Source organism: Eleutherodactylus coqui, chromosome 6, assembly GCF_035609145.1.
Source record: "Eleutherodactylus coqui strain aEleCoq1 chromosome 6, aEleCoq1.hap1, whole genome shotgun sequence".
Taxonomy (NCBI): Eukaryota; Metazoa; Chordata; class Amphibia; order Anura; family Eleutherodactylidae; genus Eleutherodactylus; species Eleutherodactylus coqui.
The window spans coordinates 69,287,618-69,312,192 of record NC_089842.1 but is presented as its reverse complement, the minus strand read 5'-3'; the positions used below and the strand labels follow the sequence as shown (position 1 = coordinate 69,312,192).

Genomic DNA, 24,575 nt, shown 5'->3' with positions numbered 1-24,575 from the left:
AGTAGAAAAAGGGAATCCCTGTGGCCGAACGGCTCCGTCTCAGGACGGAACCGAACAGCTCCAAAATACCCCATTGTCTGTGATGGGGTTTGTTCAGTTTCCACTCAGCTGCACGCTTATTGCATGGAACGATTTTACTTCTGGTATTTTGAGCTGGATGTGCGATGGACCCTCCAAACGGAGGTTCCAATGCAGATGTGAAACCAGCATTAAATAGCTCAACACAACTACAAGGAAATATACCTTGGAGAAACCACTTGTTATGTTAGTTATGTTGAGGTATTTAAATTATTCTTGTTTGATTAGTTTTTGCAAATAGCTACCATATTATATATATATATATACAGTATATATATATATACAGTATATATATATATATATATATATTTATATATATAATGCTACCATTTTTCAATCCTGTGAGACTTGATTCTCTATGGGCATGTTTTTTTTATACCGTAAGTTCGCAGGCTTTTTCACATGACCGTGTTTGCAGAGGTATTTGTGCTCACAAAATCAGAGAATAGGACCCATTGATTTCTAAAATTTGTGCCAAATTCTTAACCTGATGTTTTATCTTCTTTCACAAAGACCAAGAATTGAGTTAAAAGCACAAATGAACTTAATTACAATCATTCCCTCCCATAAGCCAGCTATACATCTTCCTATTTACATAGGTTAATGTACCACAACTGAGCAATCAACTGACAAATGAGCTGATGTTCCCACATAGAATATTCTTGCTACATGTGAATAGGGTTTGGCAAATTCTGCACCACAAATCCATAGCAAGTCAGCAATGTGTGAGCATTACCTTACACTGTGTTGTTGAATTGTGTATCAAAATAGCCCATTACTAGTCAAATGTTCAAATTCTCTATAATAGCAGTCTTGTTTCTTACTTTTCTAAGAAATTCTTAATACTATAGATTAGTGATCATACCTAGGGAAAATGGTACAAATGCCTCATTCCTCTTGAAATTTCCCTCAGAATCCAAGAAATGGTTAGGGTTAAATTTGTCTGGAGTAGCAAAATACGTAGGATCTTCCAATACAGAACACAGCAAGGCACAGACTCCAGTACCCTGGAACATCAAAATGGGATAAGACAAGAACTTATTGCAATCCTGAGTCCATATCGATTGTCTGGGAGGCTATAACCAGGTATGGACTGAAATTGGATAATATACAGAGATGAGCGAGCGCACTCGTCCGAGCTTGATGCTCGTTCGAGCATTAGGGTGTTCGAGATGCTCGTTACTCAAGACGAGCACCACGCGGCACTCGACTCAATTACATTTCCTTCCCTGAGAATTTGCGCCCTTTTCTGGCCAATAGAAACACAGGGAAGGCATTACAACTTCCTCCTGTGACGTTCCAGCCCTATCCCACCCCCCTGCAGTGAGTGGCTGGCGAGATCAAGTGACCCCCGAGTATTTAAATCTGCCCCGCCCGCGGCTCGCCACAGACACACGCTAAGAGAGATCAGGGACAGTGCTGCTGCTGCTGCTGCTATAGGGACAGTGTTAGCATCTTCAAGAACCACAACGGTCCTTCTTAGGGCCACAGCTCACCTAGTGCATTACTGTTGTGGCTGCTGTGAGCAGTTTTGCACTTTTTTTTTATGTATATCGGGCGTGCAGGCTATAGCGTTCTCAGGCTGCAGGCTGTACTTGAGTTTAGGGGCAGTATTGGTCAGGCAGGGACAGTGGTAGTGTAGAATCCTGTCTACAAGAACCCCAACGGTTCTTCTTAGGGCAACCTGTGACCGTGTGCATTTAACTCCGTGGTTGCTGGGAGTTGTAGTACCTCTGCATTGCACAGCGGAGCCTGCGTGCAGCCTTCATTTAAACATTTTTCTGTCCGCACTTTGCGTTGCATCAGTTCAGTCTGCCTCTAAGTGTACGCCAAGAAACCACACATTTTCTACAACGCTCTTTGTTATACGTGCGCTGTCTCACAAGTGCACGGTCTGCCCGACGCCCATAGATTGAAAGTGCAATACACACTGCATAGCCTCAGCCTGCATTGCATAGAAAAATAAGGTGATTTAAAAAAGAAATCCTTTGTACAGCTACCGGTGACCCAGTGCATGTGCCTGCGTGGCCTGTGGGACTTCACGTCCATCCAAACTGCATAGTTCACAGCAAGGCCTAAGTGCAGCCTTCCTTATAATTTATCTCTGGCTTCATTTTGCGTTATATTACCGCTGGCAGCCACCAACTGCGCGGCAATAATTCACAAACATTTTTACACCGCTCTGTCTCTGCTCGATTCTTAATCCAGCATGCTGAGGGGTAGGGGTAGCGGCAGAACACGTGGACGCGGTCGAGGACGCGGAGTCCAAAGTGAGGGTGTGGGCATAGGATGAGTTCCTGGTCCAGGTGAATCGCAGCCGGCTGCTGCGGTAGTAGGAGAGAGGACAGTTTCTGGGGTCCCCAGCTTCATATCGCAATTTTTGGGCCCACGTCGTAGACCTTTATTAAAAAATGAGCAGTGTGAGCAGGTCCTGCCAGAGGGAAAGAGTATACATATATACGCTGCATACGGTGTCTGTCTGGTTTTTCACCTCACCATTTTAAAAAATTGAAGCAAAATACTTAAGGCCTACCACTGGCCTTTGGCCACTTGCCTGGTTCTGCCCTGTGAATTCCAGTAGCTCAGTCATACGCACCTAGGTCTGACTACAGGCTTGCGCATAATTGTTTCCTGGCTCTGCTGTGCGTTCCGTAAGCGAAGTCAGCCTCCAACCACAGGCCAATAAGCGGCACATTTAATTACAGCGTTCTGTTTCTGCTCTACTCGTAATACACCATGCTGAGGGGTAGGGGTAGGCCTAGAGGATGTGGACGCGGGCGAGGACGCGGAGGCCCAAGTCAGGGTGTGGGCACAGGCCGAGCTCCTGGTCCAGGTGTATCGCAGCCGACTGCTGCGGGATTAGGAGAGAGGCAGGTTCCTGGGGTCCCCAGATTCATATCACAATTAATGGGTCCACGTGGTAGACCTTTATTAGAAACTGAGCAGTGTGAGCAGGTCCTGTCGTGGATGGCAAAAAGTGCATCCAGCAATCTATCGACCACCCAGTCTTCTACGCCGTCCACTGCTACAACTGTGAAACCTCTGGCTGCTGCTCCTCCTTCCTCCCAGCCTCCTCACTCCATGAAAATGACACATTCTGAGGAGCAGGCAGACTACCAGGAACTGTTCTCGGGCCCCTGCCCAGATTGGGCAGCAATGGTTCCTCTCCCACCGGAGGAGTTTATCGTGACCGATGCCCAACCTTTGGAAAGTTCCCGGGGTCCGGGGGATGAGGCTGGGGAATTCCGGCAACTGTCTGAAGAGCTTTCGGTGGGTGAAGAGGACGATGACGATGAGACACAGTTGTCTATCAGTGAGGTAGTTGTAAGGGCAGTAAGTCTGAGGGAGGAGCGCACAGAGGATTCGGAGGAAGAGCCGCTGGACGATGAGGTCACTGACCCCACCTGGTGTGATAAGCCAACTGAGGACAGGTCTTCAGAAGGGGAGGCAATTGCAGCCGCAGGACAGGTTGGAAGAGGCAGTGGGGTGGCCAGGGGTAGAGGCAGGGCAAGAGCGAATAATCCACCAGCTATTTCCCAAAGCACCCCCTCACGCCAAGCCACCGTGCAGGGGCCAAGGTGCTCTAAGGTGTGGATGTTTTTCACTGAGACGGCGGACGACTTAACAACGGACACGTGGACAAGCACAGGCAGGCAGGGCCACTATATCTCCCTGATGGCACATTGGGTGAATTTAGTGGAGGCTGGGACCGAGTCAGAGCCTAGGACCGCTCACGTACTACCCACCCCCAGAATTGCGGGCCCCAGATCGGTGCTGGTATCTGCGGCGGTGTATGCCACCTCCACTAAACCTTCCTCCTCCTCCAACGCAACCTCTACCTCGCAATCAAGACTTGTCAACAGCAGCATGTCGCCAGCAGTCTGTGTCGCGCTGCGTGGCAGCACAGCGGTGGGCAAGGGTCAGCAGGCCATGCTGAAACTACTCAGCTTAGGAGAGAAGAGGCACATGGCCCACGAACTGTTGCACGGTCTGACAGAGCAGACCGACCGCTGGCTTTCGCCACTGAGCCTCCAACCGGGCATGGGCGTTGTGTGACAACAGCCGTAACCTGGTGGCGGCTCTGCAGCTTGGCAGCCTCACGCACGTGCCATGCCTGGCCCACGTATTTAATTTGGTGGTTCAGCGGTTTCTGAAAGGCTACCCACACTTGTCAGACCTCCTCGGCAATGTGCGCCGGGTCAGCACACATTTCCGCAGGTCCAACATGGATGCTGCCACCCTGCAACATTGGTTTAATCTGCCAGTGCACCGACTGCTTTGCGACGTGCCCACACGGTGGAACTCTACGCTTTACATCTTTTCCCGGGTGTATGAGTAGCGTAGAGCTATAGTGGAATACCAACTCCAACATGGGCGGCGAAGTGGGAGTCAGCCTCCTCAATTCTTTACAGAGGAGTGGGCCTGGATGGCAGATATCTGCCAGGTCCTTGGAAACTTTGAGGAGTCCACCCTGATGGTGAGCGGCAATGCTGCAATCATTAGCGTCACCATTCCCCTGCTATGCCTGTTGAGAAGTTCCCTGCAAAGCATAAAGGCTGATGCTTTGCGGGCGGAAACGGAGGCGGGGGAAGACAGTATGTTGCTGGATAGTCAGAGCACCCTAATGTCTATATCTCAGCGCGTGGAGGAGGAGGAGGGGGAGGAACCTGAGGAGGAAGAGACAGCTGGGCTGACTGCAGAGGGTACCCATGCTGCTTGAGTCTCATCCATTCAGTGTGTATGTGCTGAGGAGGAGGAGGAGGAGGATACTCAAAGTGATCTTCCTAGTGAAGACAGCCATATGTTGCGTACAGGTACCCTGGCACACATGGCTGACTCTATGTTAGCATGCCTTTCTCCTGACCCTCGCGTTAGACGCATTCTGGCCACTATGGATTACCTGGTGTACACACTGGATAACCTTTCCACTCTCATTCCCGAAGAGGAAAGGGCTTTGAGAGTGATGCAATACCACAGGGCCCTGGTGGACAAACTGATGGTAAACTTTCCATCTGACAGCGTTAGTGGCAGAAGGCGCAGTTCCAAAGGCCAAGTAGAAGGGGAGGCGCGGAGATCAGGCAGCATGTTCAGCGCAGGCAGGGGAACACTCTCCAAGGCCTTTGCCAGCTTAAGGCTCCCCAGCAAGACTGTGTCACACCTCCCCAGTCCAGGCTGAGTCGGAGGGAGCACTGTAAGAAGATGGTGAGGGACTACACAGCCGATCGTACCACCGTCCTCCGTGACGCCTCTGCTTCGTACAACTACTGGGTGTCAAAGCTGGACACATGGCCCGAACTCGCGCTGTATGCCCTGGAGGTGTTGGCTGGCCCTGCGGCTAGCGTCTTGTCAGAGAGAAAATCAAAGATAAAAAATATATCCAGTATAGCGCTTCACGGGATGAAGGATGGATGAAGTTTATCTTTCTGCACCATAAAGGTGAGGTTTTATTGCAACGCGTTTCAACCCTATAAAGGGTCTTTTTCAAGCATACAAAAATACAATATACAATCATTTATATAGTTTAAAAGAAGTGACTTACACTTAGCAGTCATTGCAGTGCTCACGGCCGCCGCCATGTTGTGGGCGGAGTCTCGGCATCAGCGTGATGGCGTCAGCATGCAGAAACGTTTAGTGGGCTGGAGTTAAAAACATATATACTTTAAAATTAAATGTAAAAACGAGTATATATGTTTTTAACTCCAGCCCACTAAACGTTTCTGCATGCTGACGCCATCACGCTGACGCCGAGACTCCGCCCACAACATGGCGGCGGCCGTGAGCACTGCAATGACTGCTAAGTGTAAGTCACTTCTTTTAAACTATATAAATGATTGTATATTGTACTTTTGTATGCTTGAAAAAGACCCTTTATAGGGTTGAAACGCGTTGCAATAAAACCGCACCTTTATGGTGCAGAAAGATAAACTTCATCCATTCTTCATCCCGTGAAGCGCTATACTGGATATATTTTTTATCTTTGATTTTCGTTCACACTGGGCTCCCTGGCAATAGGGACCCCAGATATCCAAGCAGCTCTCCGGACAGGATCAGGAAGGAGGTTCGTCCAATCCATTTACTTACAGGCTATCCCGGATTTGGAGGTACTAGTGAGTTAACCCTTCCCAGGGCCACTCACTTAGTACCGGGTAAGTCACTTTTTCTTTACTCACTTATCAAATCATTTAGCACTGGAGGAGCGCTATCACTGATCCCGACACCATTGTTATTATGTCTTGTCAGAGAGGGTGTTTAGTGCAGCTGGGGAAATCATCATGGACAAGCGTACCCGCCTGTCAACTGACAGCGCCGACAGGCTTAAACTCATAAAGATGAACAAAGCCTGGACTTCCCCAGACTTCTCTTCTCCACCAGCGGACAGCAGCGCTACCTAAAGACCTTTGTCAATCTGTGTATGATATTCGTCCTCCTCCTCCGGCTCCTCCTCCTGAAACCTCTCGTAATCACCGCGAATGGGCAATTTTTCTGTGGGCCAAAAAGCTCATATAACTTTTCTTAATAATATTTATCTGTTTCAATTCTCATTAAAGCATTGAAACTTCCACCTAAACTAATTGTTTTTTAGACTGGGCTGCCTCCAGGCCTAGTTACAAATTAATCCACAGTACGCTAAGCGATTAATGGGTTTCACCTGCCCTCTGGGTTGGGCATGGGCAATTTTTCTGGGGTACATTTGTACTGTCGGTACACCAATTTTTCGGGCCCTCGCCTACAATGTTATCAAAGTAGTTTTTATGGGCTTCGCCTGCACTTATGGTACACCACTGTGTCTGGGGTTGGCCTACACTTTTGCTACAGAAATGTAACTCTGTTCTGCCTACCTATACTTCTGCCACAGTAATGCTACAGGGGTCTGACTATACTTCAGCAACAGAAATGTTACTTCGGTCTGCCGATACTTCTGCTCCTGAAATGTTACCTTGGTTGGTGTATACTGTTACTACTGTAATTTTACTAATACTGGGCTCTGCCCATAATGCTTCAACAGAAATGTTACTGGGGCAGGTCTATACTGCTATAACAGAAATGTAACTAATAGTGGGCTCTGCCCATACTGCGTCTACGTTAATGTTACTGCGGTCTGACTATCCTGCTACTACTGAAATGTTACAAATACTTTGCTCTCCCTACACTGCTGCCAGGGAAATGTTTATCTGCTGCTTTGCCCATACTGCTTCAACGTTACTGTTACTGGGGTCTGTCTGCACTGCTGGAACTGAAATGTGACTGGGGCATGTCGCAACTGATACTACTGAAATGTTACTGGGGTCTGTCAATACTGCTGGAACTGAAATGTTACTGGGGTCTGTCTAGACTTATACTTCTGAACTGTTACTGGGGTCTGTCTATACAGATACTACTGAAATGTTACTGGGGTCTGTGTATACTGCTGCAAATAAAATGTTAGTGGGGTCTGTCGTCACTGCTGCCAATGAAATGTTACAGGGGTTTGTGCATACTCTTACCGCTGAAATGTTACTAATTCTCAGCTCTGCCTATACTGCTGCTACTGCAATGTTACAGGGTAGTGGAAACAGAGGCTTCCCAAAGACATGATAGTGGCGAGGCCGCTCTACTAGGTTCTCCAGGCGCGACAACTTTTCAGCGACGCGGTCACTGTGAAGGTGCATATAACCACGGACACGGAGACAGGACACGTACTGCCTCAAAAACTTCCCCGTCCTCCTCCTCCAACAATGAAAACATTCTTGGCAAATGCTTTCAGAGTGGTCCGTCTGGCGGCAGTCCAAGAATTTCACCTTAAACGACAGAATAAGAAAGCACCCCACCACGGCCCACTTAATCCTGGCCACATTCCGAAAACCAACGGAATAAAACCGCGCTAATAGGTCCACAGTCGCGACCACTATCCCACCAACGCGGTTACTGGTAAGGTGCATATAACCACAGACACGGAGACAGGACACGTACTGCCTCAAAAACATCCCCCTCCTCCTCCAACAATGAAAACATTCTTGGCCGAAGCCCATCTGTATTTAATCTGACGTTAGCTGTGCTGTCCAGGCGCTGCAATGGGATCTATTTATGTACCGCCGGTGGGTTCCAGGGAGCCACCCATGCTGTGGGTCCACAGGGACTTCACATTAGGGATTTGTACCTGCCTGTGTCTATGTATTAACCCCTTCCCGCTGCAGGGCGTAAGTTTACGTCCTGGCAGCGGGATACTTCCCGCAACTGGACGTAAACTTACGTCCTGCACTTACAGTGTCGCTGCGGTGACTATCGTGGCAACACAGTAGTGACGTCTGCTAACATCGTTAGCAGACAATCACTACGTATGGGCCAGGGACCAATCACAGTGGTCCCGCCCCAGCGATCGCTGTGATTGGTCAGTGAAGAACTCACTGACCAATCACAGCTCGGCAGCAGAAAGCCCGCTGTTTATAGTGTAGTCTCTCTCTGCAATCGCCTCACAGTGCTTCCGGCGGTTGTAGAGAGAGATAAGGCTCTGTAAAAAATAAACTATCATAGCGATCTGTAGTGTAGTGAGAGTGTAGTGAGGTGTGATCAGTAGTGTAGTGTAGTGAGTGTGCTCTGTAGTGTAGTGTAGTGAGAGTGTAGTGAGGTGTGATCAGTAGTGTAGTGAGTGTAGTGAGGTGTGATCAGTAGTGTAGTGAGTGTAGTGAGGTGTGATCAGTAGTGTAGTGAGAGTGTAGTGAGGTGTGATCAGTAGTGTAGTGAGAGTGTAGTGAGGTGTTATCAGCAGTCTAGTGAGAGTGTAGTGAGGTGTAATCAGTAGTGTAGTGTAGTGAGTGTGCTCTGTAGTGTGTAGTGTAGTGTAGTGAGGTGTGATCAATAGTGTGTGATCAATAGTGTGATCAGTAATGTGTCGCTGGGATTTGTAGTGCAGTGAGTGATCTATAGTGTGTGATCAGTAGTGTAGTGTAGCTGGGATTTGTAGTGCAGTGAGTGATATGTAGTGCGTGATCAGTAGTGTAGTGTAGCTGGGATTTGTAGTGTAGTGTGTGATCTGTAGTGCGTGATCAGTAGTGTAGTGTAGCTGGGATTTGTAGTGTAGTGAGTGATCTGTAGTGCGTGATCAGTAGTGTAGTGTAGCTGGGATTTATAGTGTAGTGTGTGATCTGTAGTGCGTGATCAGTAGTGTAGTGTAGCTGGGATTTGTAGTGTAGTGAGTGATCTGTAGTGCGTGATCAGTAGTGTAGTGTAGCTGGGATTTGTAGTGCAGTGTGTGATCTGTAGTGCGTGATCAGTAGTGTAGTGTAGCTGGGATTTGTAGTGTAGTGTGTGATCTGTAGTGCGTGATCAGTAGTGTAGTGTAGCTGGGATTTGTAGTGTAGTGTGTGATCTGTAGTGCGTGATCAGTAGTGTAGTGTAGCTGGGATATGTAGTGTAGTGTGTGATCTGTAGTGCGTGATCAGTAGTGTAGTGTAGCTGGGATTTGTAGTGTAGTGTGTGATCTGTAGTGTGTGATCAGTAGTGTAGTGTAGCTGGGATTTGTAGTGCAGTGTGATTAGTATAGTAGTGTAGCGCATTTTGTAGTCCCCCTATCCGTCATTAGTTTGTCAGTGTATCTGTCCATGTAAAAAAAAAAGAAAAAAAAGTTCCTTTTGTGTACGCATTTTATAGTCCCCCTTCCCGTCATTAGTCAGTGTAGTGTATAGTTTGTCAGCGTAGTGTATAGTTTGTCAGCGTATCTGTCAGTGTAAAAAAAAAAAAGTTCCTTTTGTGTTCCCATCTTATAGTCCCCATTCCCGTCATCAGTCAGCGTAGTGTGAAGTTAGTCAGCGTAGTGCATAGCTCGTCAGCGTAGTGTGTTTGTGTATTGTCAGCATATCTGTCAGTCTAAAAAAAAAAAAAAAAAAGAGAGAAAAATAAAGTTTGTTCTGCATTTCTGCCCGCGTTCGCTGGTCACCCCATCCCAGTGAACCCGCAGTGTCCTGTACAATAAATTTTTTTTCTGAAGTGCATATTACACTTTTAGAATGGCCCGCAGGAGATATACTGCTGAGGAGGCGTACGCAATTATTGCCTCTGACTCAGATTCTGCTAGTGGGGATGACGCCACTTTTCTGGCATTCTCCTCCTCCTCCTCATCTTCATCCTCATCTAGTGAATCTGAATTACCTGTACCCCCAAGAAGGCGTCCAAGGACCGCCACTACTGTGGAACCTAATACACCTGATGTTAGTTGGGGTACCCCTGAAAATTTTAGACCCCAGATCCCTGACTTCCATGGCAATCCAGGGATTCAGTTTAATACTGAAGGGCTCAGAGCGAGGGACTTTTTTATGGGTTTTTTTTCCGATGATTTTATTGCCCACATAGTGACCCAAACGAATTTGTATGCCCAGCATTTTATACAGCAAAATCCCACCTCCAGCTACGCAAAACCCAATACGTGGACCCCTGTGGATGCACTAGAAATAAAAAAATTTGGGGGTCTTGTGTTAACCATGGGTCTAGTGAAAAAGCCGACCATCCGGGCGTGCTGGAGTACTGACATTTTGTATCACACTCCTATGTTCCGCATGGCGATGTCAAGGACACGGTTTGAGATGATCCAAAAATTTTTACACTATAACGATAATGCAGAGTGCCCCCCAAGTGATCATCCCAATTATGATCGTTTATATAAAATCAGGCCAGTAGTGGAACATTTTAATTTTAAATTTGCACAGGCATATACCCCAGAAAAAAATATTGCAGTAGATGAGTCCCTGGTGCAATTCAAGGGGAGGCTTAAATTCAGCCAGTACCTGCCCAGTAAGCGGGCACGGTATGGTGTGAAGTTGTACAAGCTGTGCGAAAGTACATCGGGGTACACGCATAAATTCCGCATTTATGAGGGGAAGGACACCAAAATTGAGCCCCCAGAATGCCCCCCCCCCCCGTGCTGGGAGTAACAGGGAAAATAGTGTGGGAACTGGTGCACCCACTATTAGACCAGGGTTACCATCTATACGTGGACAACTTTTATAACAGTGTCCCCCTGTTTCAGTGCCTCGCTTCCAGAGGAACAGTGGCATGTGGTACCATCCGAAAAAATCAGAGAAGCCTCCCTAAGACGCTGCTTGGGCAACTGCTCAGAAGGGGTGAGAGCCGGGCCCAATGCAGCGACAATATGTTGTGTGTCAAGTATAAGGACAAGAGGGATGTCCTTATATTGATCACAATTCACGGCCACAGTAGTACCCCCTGCCCAGTACGAGGTACCAGTACAGAAACCCCCAAGCCAGACTGTGTCCTTGACTATAATAAGTACATGGGAGGGGTTGATCTATCAGACCAGGTACTAGAGCCCTATAATGCCATGCGGAAAACACGGGTGTGGTACAAAAAACTGGCTGTGTACCTCGTACAGATGGCAATGTACAATGCCTACGTGCTGTATCGGGGTGCAGGCCAGAGGGGCACCTTCCTCGAATTTCAGGAAGACGTTATCAAGGCCCTAATATTTGGGGAACAGGAGGTGGGAGAGCAGCCCAGTACTTCTGGAAGCGAGGCCACGAGGATTGTACCAGGGCAGCACTTTCCCAGTGAAATTCCCTCCACTGGGAAGAGGGGAAGGACCCAAAAAAAGTGCAGAGTGTGCTACAAACAAGGGATAAGAAAGGACACCATGTATCATTGCGAAACATGCCCCACACAACCCGGCCTGTGTATAAAAAATTGTTTTAAGACATACCACACATCCCTGAAATTTTAATTTGACTGTTGCCCTGACGTTTTACCCCAATGTACTTCGCACAGCTTGTACATAAGCCCACATGCCAAGTCCTTCCCTTCTGAGCCCTGCCATGTGCCCAAACTGTTTACGCCCACATATGGGGTATTTCTGCACATAGGAGCAATTGGGTAATGCATCATGGGGTACCTTTTCTCCTTCTGCTCCTGGTAAAAAATATAAATCTGGGCCTAAAGCTAAACATTGCTGGAAAAATTAGAATTTTTCTGTATTCAACTCAAACTGTTAAAAAAATTCCTGAAACACCTATGAGTTCAAAACGCTCACTACACCCCTTACTAAATTCCCTGAGGGGACAAGTTTCCAAAATGGGGTCAATTCTTCGGGGTTTCAAATGTACTGGTACCTCAGGGGCACTGCAAACACTACATGGGGGCTGAAAATTATTCCAGCAAAATCTGCATTCAAAAGGTGCTCCTTTCCTTCTGAGCCCTGCTATGTGCTCAAACAACAATTTATGCCCACATATGGGGCATTTCCATGCCCGGGAGAAATTGCGTAACACATCATGGGGTACCTTTTCTCCTTCTGCTCCTGGTAAAAAATATAAATCTGGGCCTAAAGCTAAACATTACAGGAAAAATTGTAATTTTTCGTATTCAACTCAAACTGTTAAAAGAATTCCTGAAAAACCTATGAGTTCAAAATGCTCACTACACCCCTTAATAAATTCCATGAGGGGACTAGTTTCCAACATGGGGTCAATTCTTGGGGGTTTCAAATGTACTGGCACCCCAGGGACACTGTAAACACTATATGGGGTCTGAAAATTATTCCAGCAAAATCTGCATTCAAAATGCAAAATATCGCTCCTTCTCTTCTGAGCCCTGCCATGTGCCTGAACAATTGTTTACGCCCACATATGGGGCATTTCCGTGCCCGGGAGCAATTGGGTAATGCATCATGGGGTACCTTTTCTCCTTCTGCTCCTGGTAAAAAATACAAAACTGGGCCTAAAGCCAGGGTTCCCCGAGGGTTCACCAAAATCCCTCGGGGTTAGCTAGCGGGGAGGTTATAAATCCCAGCGCAGTGGTGTAGTCAGGAGAGTGAAGGAGAGAGATTGAGTCTGTTTGAAGTCTGCCAGAGGCTAAGGCAGGATGAGAAAAAGGAAGAAGAAAAGCTTGTGCCTAGTCTAAAGCCTAGACTGAGAAAAGGGGAGTCTGATAAGGAGAGCCCCGGTAACCAGAGAGTCTATTTCCACTTCACTGGAAGAAGCATGCCCAGTGCGGGTAAGACCTCACGTGTCCCAGGAGCAACAGTCAAACAGCCATATTATACAGTGAGTAGAACTACCACTGAAGAGCAGCAGGTTAGGGGCCATGGTAGTGCCAGCTTAAGTTCCCTTCATTCCTCCACAAATAACGTTGCCTCCGGAGCACTTAAGTATCAGAGAGATGTCTGCTTAATTGTTATATCTAGTAAAGAATCAATTTTGTTATCATAGAGACTGTTACTGGACTTTGTTCCAGAGTTGAGTAAACTTTGTACCCTTGGTTTACCATAACTACTTTGGTCTGGACTGTTTCTATCATCGTCATCAGCATAATTATGCTAAAGGATATTGGTGTCACAATCAACTATCTATGTGATCAACGGTCTATGTCTATTTGCAACCTGCGAGTAGCAGAGACAGGCCACAGCTAACCTACGGGGCGGAATAGCAGTGCCATCCATGACAGCCATCTTCCAAACCCCGCTATCTCCCTCACCCGGTAAGGTCTGCGCTCGGCTAATACATTATCTCATAAGCCTTGCAGGGAAATGAATAGGGCATATATCAAGAATTGTAGCAGTGGGTGAGACAATGCTTCACAGAGTATGCAGAAGGCTGTGCAGCAGCTGGGGCAACGCAGGGACTGCTGTGCAGTGTGGGAAAAGAGACTGCAACTATATTATCCAGTGGAGCCAGAGAGACAAAGTACAACAGCTCACAGCCAGTACACAGAGGCCTTTACTTAAGAGCTACTGTGAAACAGATATGTTCCAAAGCTACTGTTTACAAGAGCTTATGGCTGCAAGGACTACTACTGAGTTAAATGCAGGGAGTAACACACTGGGAGAGAGCAAGTCAGAGCCATCCTGGGGTTCTTATCAGGGATCACCAGCGGATGTTGAAAAGATTTTCAATCACACTACACTACAGCTACCGTTGAGAGCTCATAAGTGAGGTCAGTCCTTGGTTAACCCCTTAACGACTGCCCCATTGGGAAACTACGTCCTCAGTAAGTGGGCTTTAATCCTAGAGGACGTAGTTTTATGCATCCTCTTTGGATTAATGCCCACTTGCCTGAGGAGGTGACAGCTACATGCTGTCAGTGCCCGCAGGTTACCGACAGCATGGAGCTGTCATCCCAGGATGCGGGCAGTCCCCCCCCCCCGGCATTGCAATCGGCGCTATCCAATGGCAATAAGTAAATAAAACAGTGATAAAAGTTAGATATTCAGCTGCCCTGATGGATCGGATCCATCAGGGCAGCTGAAAATACTCACCCGCCTTCTCCCCGCTGCCTGCTAAAGATCTGGTCCTCCCGGACCCATGAGGGGAGGTAAAAATACTCACCTCGGGTCCTCTGCGATGTCCCAGGACCCAAAGTGCCCGTCTGCGCATGCGCGCCTGATGATTGACATCGGGCGTGTGCACAGAGGGGCTCGAGCCCCGGGAAATTTAAAATCCCTCTGCTCCAGGCTGCCATGTGTAGCCAGGAGCAGAGAGATGTCACCAGTGGATGACAGTGATCATGTAAAGTTAAAAAAAAAAAGTGTGAAAAAGTAAAAGCAAAAAAAGGGTAAAAAGTAGAGATGAGCGAACACCAAAATGTTCGGGTGTTCGTTATTCGGAACGAACTTCCCGTGATGCTCGAGGGTTCGTTTCAAACAACGAACCCCATTGAAGTCAATGGGCGACCAGAACATTTTTGTATTTCGCCGATGCTCGCTAAGGTTTTCATGTGTGAAAATCTGGGCAATTCAGGAAAGTGATGGGAATGACACAGTGACGGATAGGGCAGGCGAGGGGCTACGTGTTGGGCTGCATCTCAAGTTCACAGGTCCCACTATTAAGCCACAATACTGGCAAGAGTGGGCCCCCCCCCCCTCCCAACAACTTTTACTTCTGAAAAGCCCTCATTAGCATGGCATACCTTTGCTAAGCACCACACTACCTCCAACAAAGCACAATCACTGCCTGCATGACACTCCACTGACACTTCTCCTGGGTTACATGCTGCCCAACCGCCCCCCCTCCCCCCCCACAGCGCACACCAAAGTGTCCCTGGGCAGCCTTCAGCTGCCCTCATGCCACACCACGCTCATGTCTATTTAGAATTGCGTCTGCCATGACGAGGGACCGCAGGCACACACTGCAGAGGTTGGCACGGCTAGGCAGCGACCCTCTTTAAAAGTGGCGGAGCGATAGCCCACAATGCTGTACAGAAGCAATGAGAAATAGAATCCTGTGCCACCGCCATCAGGAGCTGCACACGTGGGCATAGCAATGGGGAACCTATGTGCCACACACTATTCATTCTGTCAAGGTGTCTGCATGCCCCAGTCAGACCGGGCTTTTTAATTCATAGACACAGGCAGGTACAACTCCCTATTGTGAAGTCCCTGTCGACCCACAGCATGGGTGGCTCCCTGGAACCCACCGGCGGTACACAGAAATATCCCATTGCATTGCCCAACACAGCTGAGGTAGTAATGTCGTGCTTAATGCAGGTGGGCTTCGGCCCACACTGCATGCCCCAGTCAGACTGGGGTTCTTTATAAGTGTACAGATGTAGTAAAAACTCCGTGTGCACCTACAGCATGGGTGGGTGCCAGGAAGCCACCGGCGGTACATAGAAATATCCCATTGCATTGCCCAACACAGCTGAGGTAGTAATGTTGTGCTTAACCCTTTCCAATCCAATTTGTATATGGTTTTCCTAGGGGGCTTACTCTTTTTCTGCTGTTATACAACGGCGCTATATGCTGGCTAAAGCCAGTACTGCATGAGCTGACACGTAGGATAGGCTCCGACAGCAGAGAGGCTGGCAATATACAGTAAGAGAACCCCGACGGACGTCTACCAACAACGGAGCTGTACAGCCTTAAACCCTAATGTCTTCACAGGTCACACAGTGGACTGGAAAGGGTTAATGCAGGTGGGCTTCGGCCCACACTGCATGCCCCAGTCAGACTGGGGTTCTTTACAAGTGGACACATGTAGGTTAAACTCCCTGTGGACCCACTGCCTGGGTGGGTGCCAGGAAGCCACCGGCGGTACATAGAAATATCCCATTGCATTGCCCAACACAGCTGAGGTAGTAATGTCGTGCGTAATACAGGTGGGCTTCGGCCCACACTGCATGCCCCAGTCAGACGGGTTCTTTAGAAGTGTACAGATGTATTAAAAACTCAGTGTGCACCTACAGCATGGGTGGCTCCCTGGAACCCACCGGCGGTACACAAAAATATCCCATTGCATTGCCCAACACAGCTGAGGTAGTAATGTCGTGCTTAATGCAGGTGGGCTTCGGCCCACACTGCATGCCCCAGTCAGACTGGGGTTCTTTACAAGTGGACACATGTAGGTTAAACTCCCTGTGGACCCACTGCCTGGGTGGGTGCCAGGAAGCCACCGGCGGTACATAGAAATATCCCATTGCATTGCCCAACACAGCTGAGGTAGTAATGTCGTGCGTAATACAGGTGGGCTTCGGCCCACACTGCATGCCCCAGTCAGACGGGTTCTTTAGAAGTGTACAGATGTATTAAAAACTCAGTGTTCACCTACAGCATGGGTGGCTCCCTGGAACCCACCGGCGGTACATAAAAATATCCCATTGCATTGCCCAACACAGCTGAGGTAACGTCAGCTGTAATGCAGGTGGGCTAAAAATTAATTTGATTACACTGTAGGCGAGGGCCCACAAAAATTGCTGTATCAACAGTACTAATGTACATCCCAAAAATTGGCCATGGCCAGCCAAGAGGGCAGGTGAAACCCATTAATCGCTTTGGTTAATGTGGCTTAAGTGGTAACTAGGCCTGGAGGCAGCCCAGTGTAACGAAAAATTGGTTCAAGTTAAAGTTCCAATGCTTTTAAGCGCATTGAAACTTATAAAAATTGTTCTGAAAAATTATTTGAGTGAGCCTTGTGGCCCTAAGAAAAATTGCCCGTTCAGCGTGATTACGTGAGGTTTCAGGAGGAGGAGCAGGAGGAGGAGGAGGAGGAATATTAGACACAGATTGATGAAGCAGAAATGTCCCCGTTTTGGATGGTGAGAGAGAACGTAGCTTCCATCCGCGGGTGCAGCCTACGTATTGCTTACGTATCGCTGCTGTCCGCTGGTGGAGAACAGAAGTCTGGGGAAATCCAGCCTTTGTTCATCTTGATGAGTGTTAGCCTGTCGGCACTGTCGGTTGACAAGCGGCTACGCTTATCTGTGATGATTCCCCCAGCCGCACTAAACACCCTCTCCGACAACACGCTAGCCGCAGGACAAGCAAGCACCTCCAGGGCATACAGCGCTAGTTCAGGCCACATGTCCAGCTTCGACACCCAGTAGTTGTAGGGGGCAGAGGCGTCACCAAGGATGGTCGTGCGATCCGCTACGTACTCCCTCACCATCCTTTTACAGTGCTCCCGCCGACTCAGCCGTGACTGGGGAGCGGTGACACAGTCTTGGTGGGGAGACATAAAGCTGGCCAGGCCCTTAAAGACTGTTGCACTGCCTGGGATGTACATGCTGCTCGATCTACGCACATCCCCTGCTACCTTGCCCTCGGTACTGCGCCTTCTGCCACTAGCGCTGTCGGCTGGGAATTTTACCATCAGCTTGTCCGCAAGGGTCCTGTGGTATAGCAACACTCTCGAACCCCTTTCCTCTTCGGGAATCAGAGTGGGCAGGTTCTCCTTATACCGTGGATCGAGCAGTGTGTACACCCAGTAATCCGTAGTGGCCAGAATGCGTGCAACGCGAGGGTCACGAGAAAGGCATCCTAACATGAAGTCAGCCATGTGTGCCAGGGTACCTGTACGCAACACATGGCTGTCTTCACTAGGAAGATCACTTTCAGGATCCTCCTCCTCCTCCTCCTCCTCCTCAGGCCATACACGCTGAAAGGATGACAGGCAATCAGCCGGTGTACCGTCAGCAGCGGCCCAAGCTGTTTCTTCCCCCTCCTCCTCATCCTCCTCATGCTCCTCCTCCTCCTCCTGTACGCGCTGAGAAATAGACAGGAGGGTGCCCTGACTATCCAGCGGCATACTGTCTTCCCCCGCCCCCGTTTCCGAGCGCAAAGCAGCTGCCTTTATGGTTTGCAGGGAATTTCTCAAGATGCATAGCAGAGGAATGGTGACGCTAATGATTGTAGCATCGCCGCTCACCACCTGGGTAGACTCCTCAAAATTACCAAGGACATGGCAGATGTCTGCCAACCAGGCCCACTCTTCTGAAAGGAATTGAGGAGGCTGACTCCCACTGCGCCGCCCATGTTGGAGTTGGTATTCGACTATAGCTCTACGTTGTTCATAGAGCCTGGCCAACATGTGGAGCGTAGAGTTCCACCGTGTGGGCACGTCGCACAGCAGTCGGTGCACTGGCAGCTTAAAGTGATGTTGCAGGGTGCGCAGGGTGGCAGCGTCCGTGTGGGACTTGCGGAAATGTGCGCAGAGCCGGCGCGCCTTTACGAGCAGGTCTGACAAGCGTGGGTAGCTTTTCAGAAAGCGCTGAACCACCAAATTAAAGACGTGGGCAAGGCATGGCACGTGCGTGAGGCTGCCAAGCTGCAGAGCCGCCACCAGGTTACGCCCGTTGTCACACACGACCATGCCCGGTTGGAGGCTCAGCGGCGCAAGCCAACGGTCGTTCTGCTCTGTCAGACCCTGCAGCAGTTCGTGGGCCATGTGCCTCCTATCTCCTAAGCTGAGTAGTTTCAGCACAGCCTGCTGACGCTTGCCCACCGCTGTGCTGCCACGCCGCGCGACACCGACTGCTGGCGACGTCCTGCTGCTGCTGACACATCTAGATTGCGAGACAGAGGTTGAGGAGGAGGAGGAGGGTGCTTTAGTGGACGAAGCATACACCGCCGAACATACCACCACCGAGCTGGGGCCCGCAATTCTGGGGGTGGGTAGGACGTGAGCGGTCCCAGGCTCTGACTCTGTCCCAGCCTCCACTAAATTCACCCAATGTGCCGTCAGGGAGATGTAGTGGCCCTGCCCGCCTGTGCTTGTCCACGTGTCCGTAGTTAAGTGGACCTTGCCACTAACCGCATTGGTGAGGGCGCGTACAATGTTGCGGGAGACGTGGTCGTGCAGGGCTGGGACGGCACATCGGGAAAAGTAGTGGCGACTGGGAACTGAGTAGCGCGGGGCCGCCGCCGCCATCATAGCTTTGAAAGCCTCCGTTTCCACAACCCTATACGGTAGCATCTCAAGGCTGATACATTTGGCGATGTGGACGGTTAACGATTGAGCGTGCGGGTGCGTGGCGGCGTACTTGCGCTTGCGCTCCAACACTTGCGCTAGCTACGGCTGGACTGTGCGGTGCGAGACATTGGTGGATGGGGCCGAGGACAGCGGAGGTGAGGGTGTGGGTGCAGGCCAGGAGACGGTAGTGCCTGTGTCCTGAGAGGGGGGTTGGATCTCAGTGGCAGGTTGGGGCACAGGGGGAGAGGCAGCGGTGCAAACCGGAGGCGGTGAACGGCCTTCGTCCCACCTTGTGGGGTGCTTGGCCATCATATGTCTGCGCATGCTGGTGGTGGTGAGGCTGTTGGTGGTGGCTCCCCGGCTGATCTTGGCGCGACAAAGGTTGCACACCACTGTTCGTCGGTCCTCAGGCGTCTCTGTGAAAAACTGCCAGACCTTTGAGCACCTCGGCCTCTGCAGGGTGGCATGGCGCAAGGGGGCGCTTTGGGAAACAGTTGGTGGATTATTCAGTCTGGCCCTGCCTCTACCCCTGGACACCGCACTGCTTCTTGCAACCTGCCCTGCTGCTGCCTCCCCCTCTGAAGACCTGTCCTGAGTAGGCGTTGCACACCAGGTGGGGTCAGTCACCTCATCGTCCAGCCGCTCTTCCTCCGAATCCTCTGTGCGCTCCTCCCTCGCACTTACTGCCCTTACTACTACCTCACTGCAAGACATTTGTGTCTCATCGTCATCGTCCTCCTCACCCACTGAAAGGTCTTGAGACAGTTGGCAGAAGTCCCCAGCCTCATCCCCCGGACCCCTGGAACTTTCCAATGGTTGGGCATCAGTGACGATAAACTCCTCTGGTGGGAGAGGAACCACTGCTGCCCAATGTGAGCAGGGGCCCGAGAACAGTTCCTGAGAGTCTTCCCACTCCTGAGCATGTGTCATTGTAGTGGAGTGCGGAGGCTGGGAGGAAGGAGGAGCAGCAGACAGAGGATTCGGATTTGCAGCACTGGACGGCGCAGAACTCTGGGTGGATGATAGCTTGCTGGAAGCACTTTCTGCCATCCAGGACAGGACCTGCTCACACTGCTCATTTTCTAATAAAGGTCTCCCGCGTGGACCCATTAATTGTGCGATGAATGTGGGGACGCCAGAAACGTGCCTCTCTTCTAATCGCGCAGCAGTCGGCTGCGACACACCTGGATCAGGAGCTCGGCCTGTGCCCACACCCTCACTTGGGCCTACGCGTCCTCGGCCGTGTCCACGTCCTCTAGCCCTACCCCTACCCCTACCCCTCAGCATGCTGTATTACCAGTGATTTCACAGCCAGGAAATAAATTGGCGCAAGCCTGCAGGCCAAATAGAATTGTTTCCCTGCTTTTTACAAGGAACACCCACACTGCGTGTATTCAATGAATACTAAGTTTAATAACCGTGTTGTGGCCCTGCCAATTTGTCCCAGAACTGCAGTGATGCAAAGTAATTCGCTACCTACAGCAGATCAGGGATTTCCCATGCAGGAAAAAAATTGCCGCACGCCTGCGGTAAAACGTAGCTGACTGCGTCTCATTTTTTCTGAACGTTCAGCGCACAGCACACACGTACACAGAGCCCTGAGTACTGTCAGAGGCAGGCCAAATAGAATTTTTTCCCTGCTTTTTACAAGGAACACCCACACTGCGTGTATTCAATGAATAATGTATGTCTTCTGGCCCTGCCTACACAATTCTATCCCTGTAGTATTAATGCCGGGTGCAATGCTCTGCACAGCCGGTTTTGAGAAAAAAAAAAAAATGCAACACTGCTAACAGCAGCCTGGACAGTACTGCACACGGATAGATGTGGCCCTAGAAAGGACCGTTGGGGTTCTTGAAGCCTACACTAACTCCTAACACTCTCCCTGCCTAACCCCCACTTCTGTCCCTATTGCAGGGCGCAATGCTCTGCAGATCCAATTTTGGAAAAAAAAAAAAAAATACTGTGCTAACACAGTACTGCACACTAGTAGATGTGGCCCTAAGAAGGGCCGTTGGGGTTCTTGAAGCCTACACTAACTCCTAACGCTCTCCCTACAGCAGCTCCAGCTGCCGATTTTTATACTCGGGTGACATCTGATCTTTCCAGCCACTCACAGCAGGGGGGTGGTATAGAGCTTGAACGTCACAGGGGGAAGTTGTAATGCCTTCCCTGTCTTTCAATTGGCCAGAAAAGCGCACTAACGTCTCAGAGAGGAAACTGAAAGTAACCGGAACACCGCGTGGTACTCGTTACGAGTAACGAGCATCCCGAACACCCTAATATTCGCACGAATATCAAGCTCGGACGAGTACGTTCGCTCATCTCTAATCATAATGTGTTATCTGTGATTTACCATAGAAATGCTAATAAAGCTACTTACATCATCTTATCCCAGTACCTGTGGAATATTATGTATAGGACCTGCAAAATACTTTTAGGACAAATTTTGCTCTGCTTCATTAATAGATACTAAACGATTAACCCATGCCAAACAGTAATATAGCATACTGTAGCTCAACTCCTTTCTTAGTATATATAGTATTACTATTTCATCTGATACCTTAGGAATAGTGTATCCTCTAAAGACTGTGTCCCTGGTAGCAGAATGTGGTGCATTCATGGGGATCACATTACTGAATCTCTGAATCTCATGGATTACAGCATCTGTGTATGGCATCCTGTTTCGGTCCTCAATGTTTGGCGTCCTGTCCCGTCCAATCACATCATCCATTTCTTTATGTATCTTGGCTGAAAAAAATAAAAAATGTCACTTTTACATTTTAAGATAAAATGTAATGAAAAATTAATATTAAGAGGATAGTCCCATTAGGATATGTAGACATTTTAGAGGAGAATTCCTTGATTTGTACCTCCTTTATTAGCTAGAGCAAAGAGAAACTGAAAAGAGTGTCTACTGTCCTAGAGTATGACCATATATTACATTGTTGCTCATTCATTCATTCATTGAATGGGCATCATGTCATATTACATTTCTCCTGCAGTGGCCAATATAGGATAAATGTTTGGCTGGCTGCGGCTTCTAAATGAAGATTCCCTAGTAATCAGCCAATTTTCATCGGTTCCTAAGTTTAAACCACTCATGATAAGATCAATGAAGAGGGACAGCACAGTGTATTTGCACAGGCATACGTGCAATGTACGCTCGTTCTCTGCACAAAAGAGTTGCCCAAGAGTGAGCGCATTTTGCAATACGCCCTCAATATCTGAATGTTTTCGGTCCAAATCCCAGCACACCTAGCTATCAGTTGAAAAAGGAGAGCCTGGGCACTCCAACCTCATGCCTTTTTTATTCTGTACTAATACATTTGGTTGTGGCTGTGTCTGGTATTGCAACTCAGTTACATGCACTCGAATAGGACTGAGAATTATGAGTTGTAGTACCAGGCACAGCCACAGCCATATATGCAACACTGTTTTAGATGACCCCCATGAATCAGATATTGATATTCAATCCTAAGAATAGACCATTAATGAAACTTCTTTAATCTGTTTGGAATTCTGGACGTGTCTACCTACCCTGTATATCTGGATACTTGAGGAGCACAAGAAATCCATGTTTTAAAGTTGTGGACACAGTTTCGCCACCAGCAAAAAATAGATTGTTAAGAGTGAGAATAAGGTTTCTCATTGTGAATTCAGATTCAGGATTGTCCTTCTCCTAAAAATGCAAGAAGATCAAATAACAGATATTCACCACATATATTCAGTACAATCAAGATAGAAAACATCAGCTCTTAAAGTCCATAAATGGTAGATTGTTGCAGGCTTAGTTCCATTCAGTACAGGGAAACTTTACCTGCAATTTTAATCCCTTAGGCTTTATTTCCATGAGCGTATATCAATGGCATCAGATAACATGGCCGTATTTCTGAGATGTAAAAGTGCCGGCCAGGCCAATATAGTGCCGGGCGTTTTTATTTCGTGCCCAAAAGATAGTCCTGGAACTATCTTTTGGGATGGAATATGTCGGCCGCTGCATGGGCTCCTATGGGAGCCCAATGACAGGGGCCGGAGGTGAAAGGGGGTTTAGCACAGTGGCTGCTAAACTCCCTCCCTCTGCTCTCCTTCCTACTTGCAGGCTTACCTCTGCTCTCCTCCCCGCTCGTTCTTTGCAATGGGAGGGGGTGTGACTAAGCGGTGCCGCGTCCCGCCTCCTCCCATTGCTGGCTACGGACAAGGAGTGGGGAGGGGGCGGTCATCTCTATAACATGCTGTTGGCAGCTTGGGCAGCATGTTCAAGCTGACAGACTCCCTTTAAATATGATCTTCAAAACTAATGACCATGAAACCTTGCATTAGACTAAGCTTGTTGTAGATACCTCTTGCATTTTCAGGAGGAAGCAATCTATGTAATCCCTGGGATCCTGTTCATCCAATGTCTGTTGGTTCAGCTTCACTTGTTCAGTGACAAAATCATTCAGTTCCTCCAGTAATGTGGTGATTTTCTGGTGAGGGCCAGGGATGTGGTTCATTATCATTGGAATCATGTCTTGTACCTGGGGCATGGAATATTCTATTAAATGATTTCAAGACATCATAAATCTGTGTGTAAATGGAACAAGTAATCAAATAACTATTGTTTAACCCCTTAAGTGGAGTTAAATGGAAAAAAAACAATGCAATTCCATTATATTTTGGGGGGTCTTGTTTCTACACGTGCACACCGCAGGAAAAATGGCATGACAATTTATTCTATGGGTCAGTATGATTACTACGATACAAAATTTATGTCATTTTTTCGCTGTACTACTTTCAAAAAATAATACATCTTTGGAAAAACATACAATTTTTTTTATTGCTGCCATTTTCTGACAGACATAGCTTTTTACTTTTCCATCGACAGTTGTATGAAGACTGATTTTTTGTGTGGGATGTCCTATAGTTTCTATTGGTACCATTTTGGAGTATATATGGCTTTTTGATCACTTTTTATTACATCTTTTCTTGAAGATGTGGTAACCAAAAAAAGCACAATTCTGTTTTCATTTTTTTTTTAACAACTTCTGAACTTCCCTCAAAAAAGCATCTGACAGCTGCTGCAGATAAAGCAGTTGAGTGTAGAGTAGATAAAAAAGCTGTGTTATCAATGTACTTATCAGCTCTGTCTAAAGGCCCTTTACACGCAATGATTATCACTCAAAATTTGCTCTAAAGCCATCTTTTGAGTGATAATCGCTGTGTGTAAATCTGTGCCCCTCATGCACCTACTATGCACTTTTCTTCCATCACTTACTTCAGGTCCATATCAAATCCTGATCCCTCAGGACAACAAGATAAGACAGACCGAATGTTGAGTTCTCAGTGTGCAGC

General features: G+C 48.4%; 1 protein-coding gene across 2 annotated transcripts in view; it reads right to left on the bottom strand.

The window, feature by feature from the left end:
• LOC136632214 (cytochrome P450 2G1-like) overlaps window positions 1–24,575 on the bottom strand; it is a 203,611-nt gene that overhangs the window by 2,101 nt on the left and 176,935 nt on the right. For both annotated transcript variants that reach the window (XM_066606945.1, XM_066606944.1), the window contains 4 exons: window positions 23,585–23,761; window positions 22,782–22,923; window positions 21,805–21,992; window positions 944–1,085 (listed from right to left, as the gene is read on the bottom strand). In XM_066606945.1, the coding sequence (XP_066463042.1) occupies window positions 944–1,085; window positions 21,805–21,992; window positions 22,782–22,923; window positions 23,585–23,761 (649 nt within the window). The remainder of the gene's footprint in view (window positions 1–943; window positions 1,086–21,804; window positions 21,993–22,781; window positions 22,924–23,584; window positions 23,762–24,575) is intronic.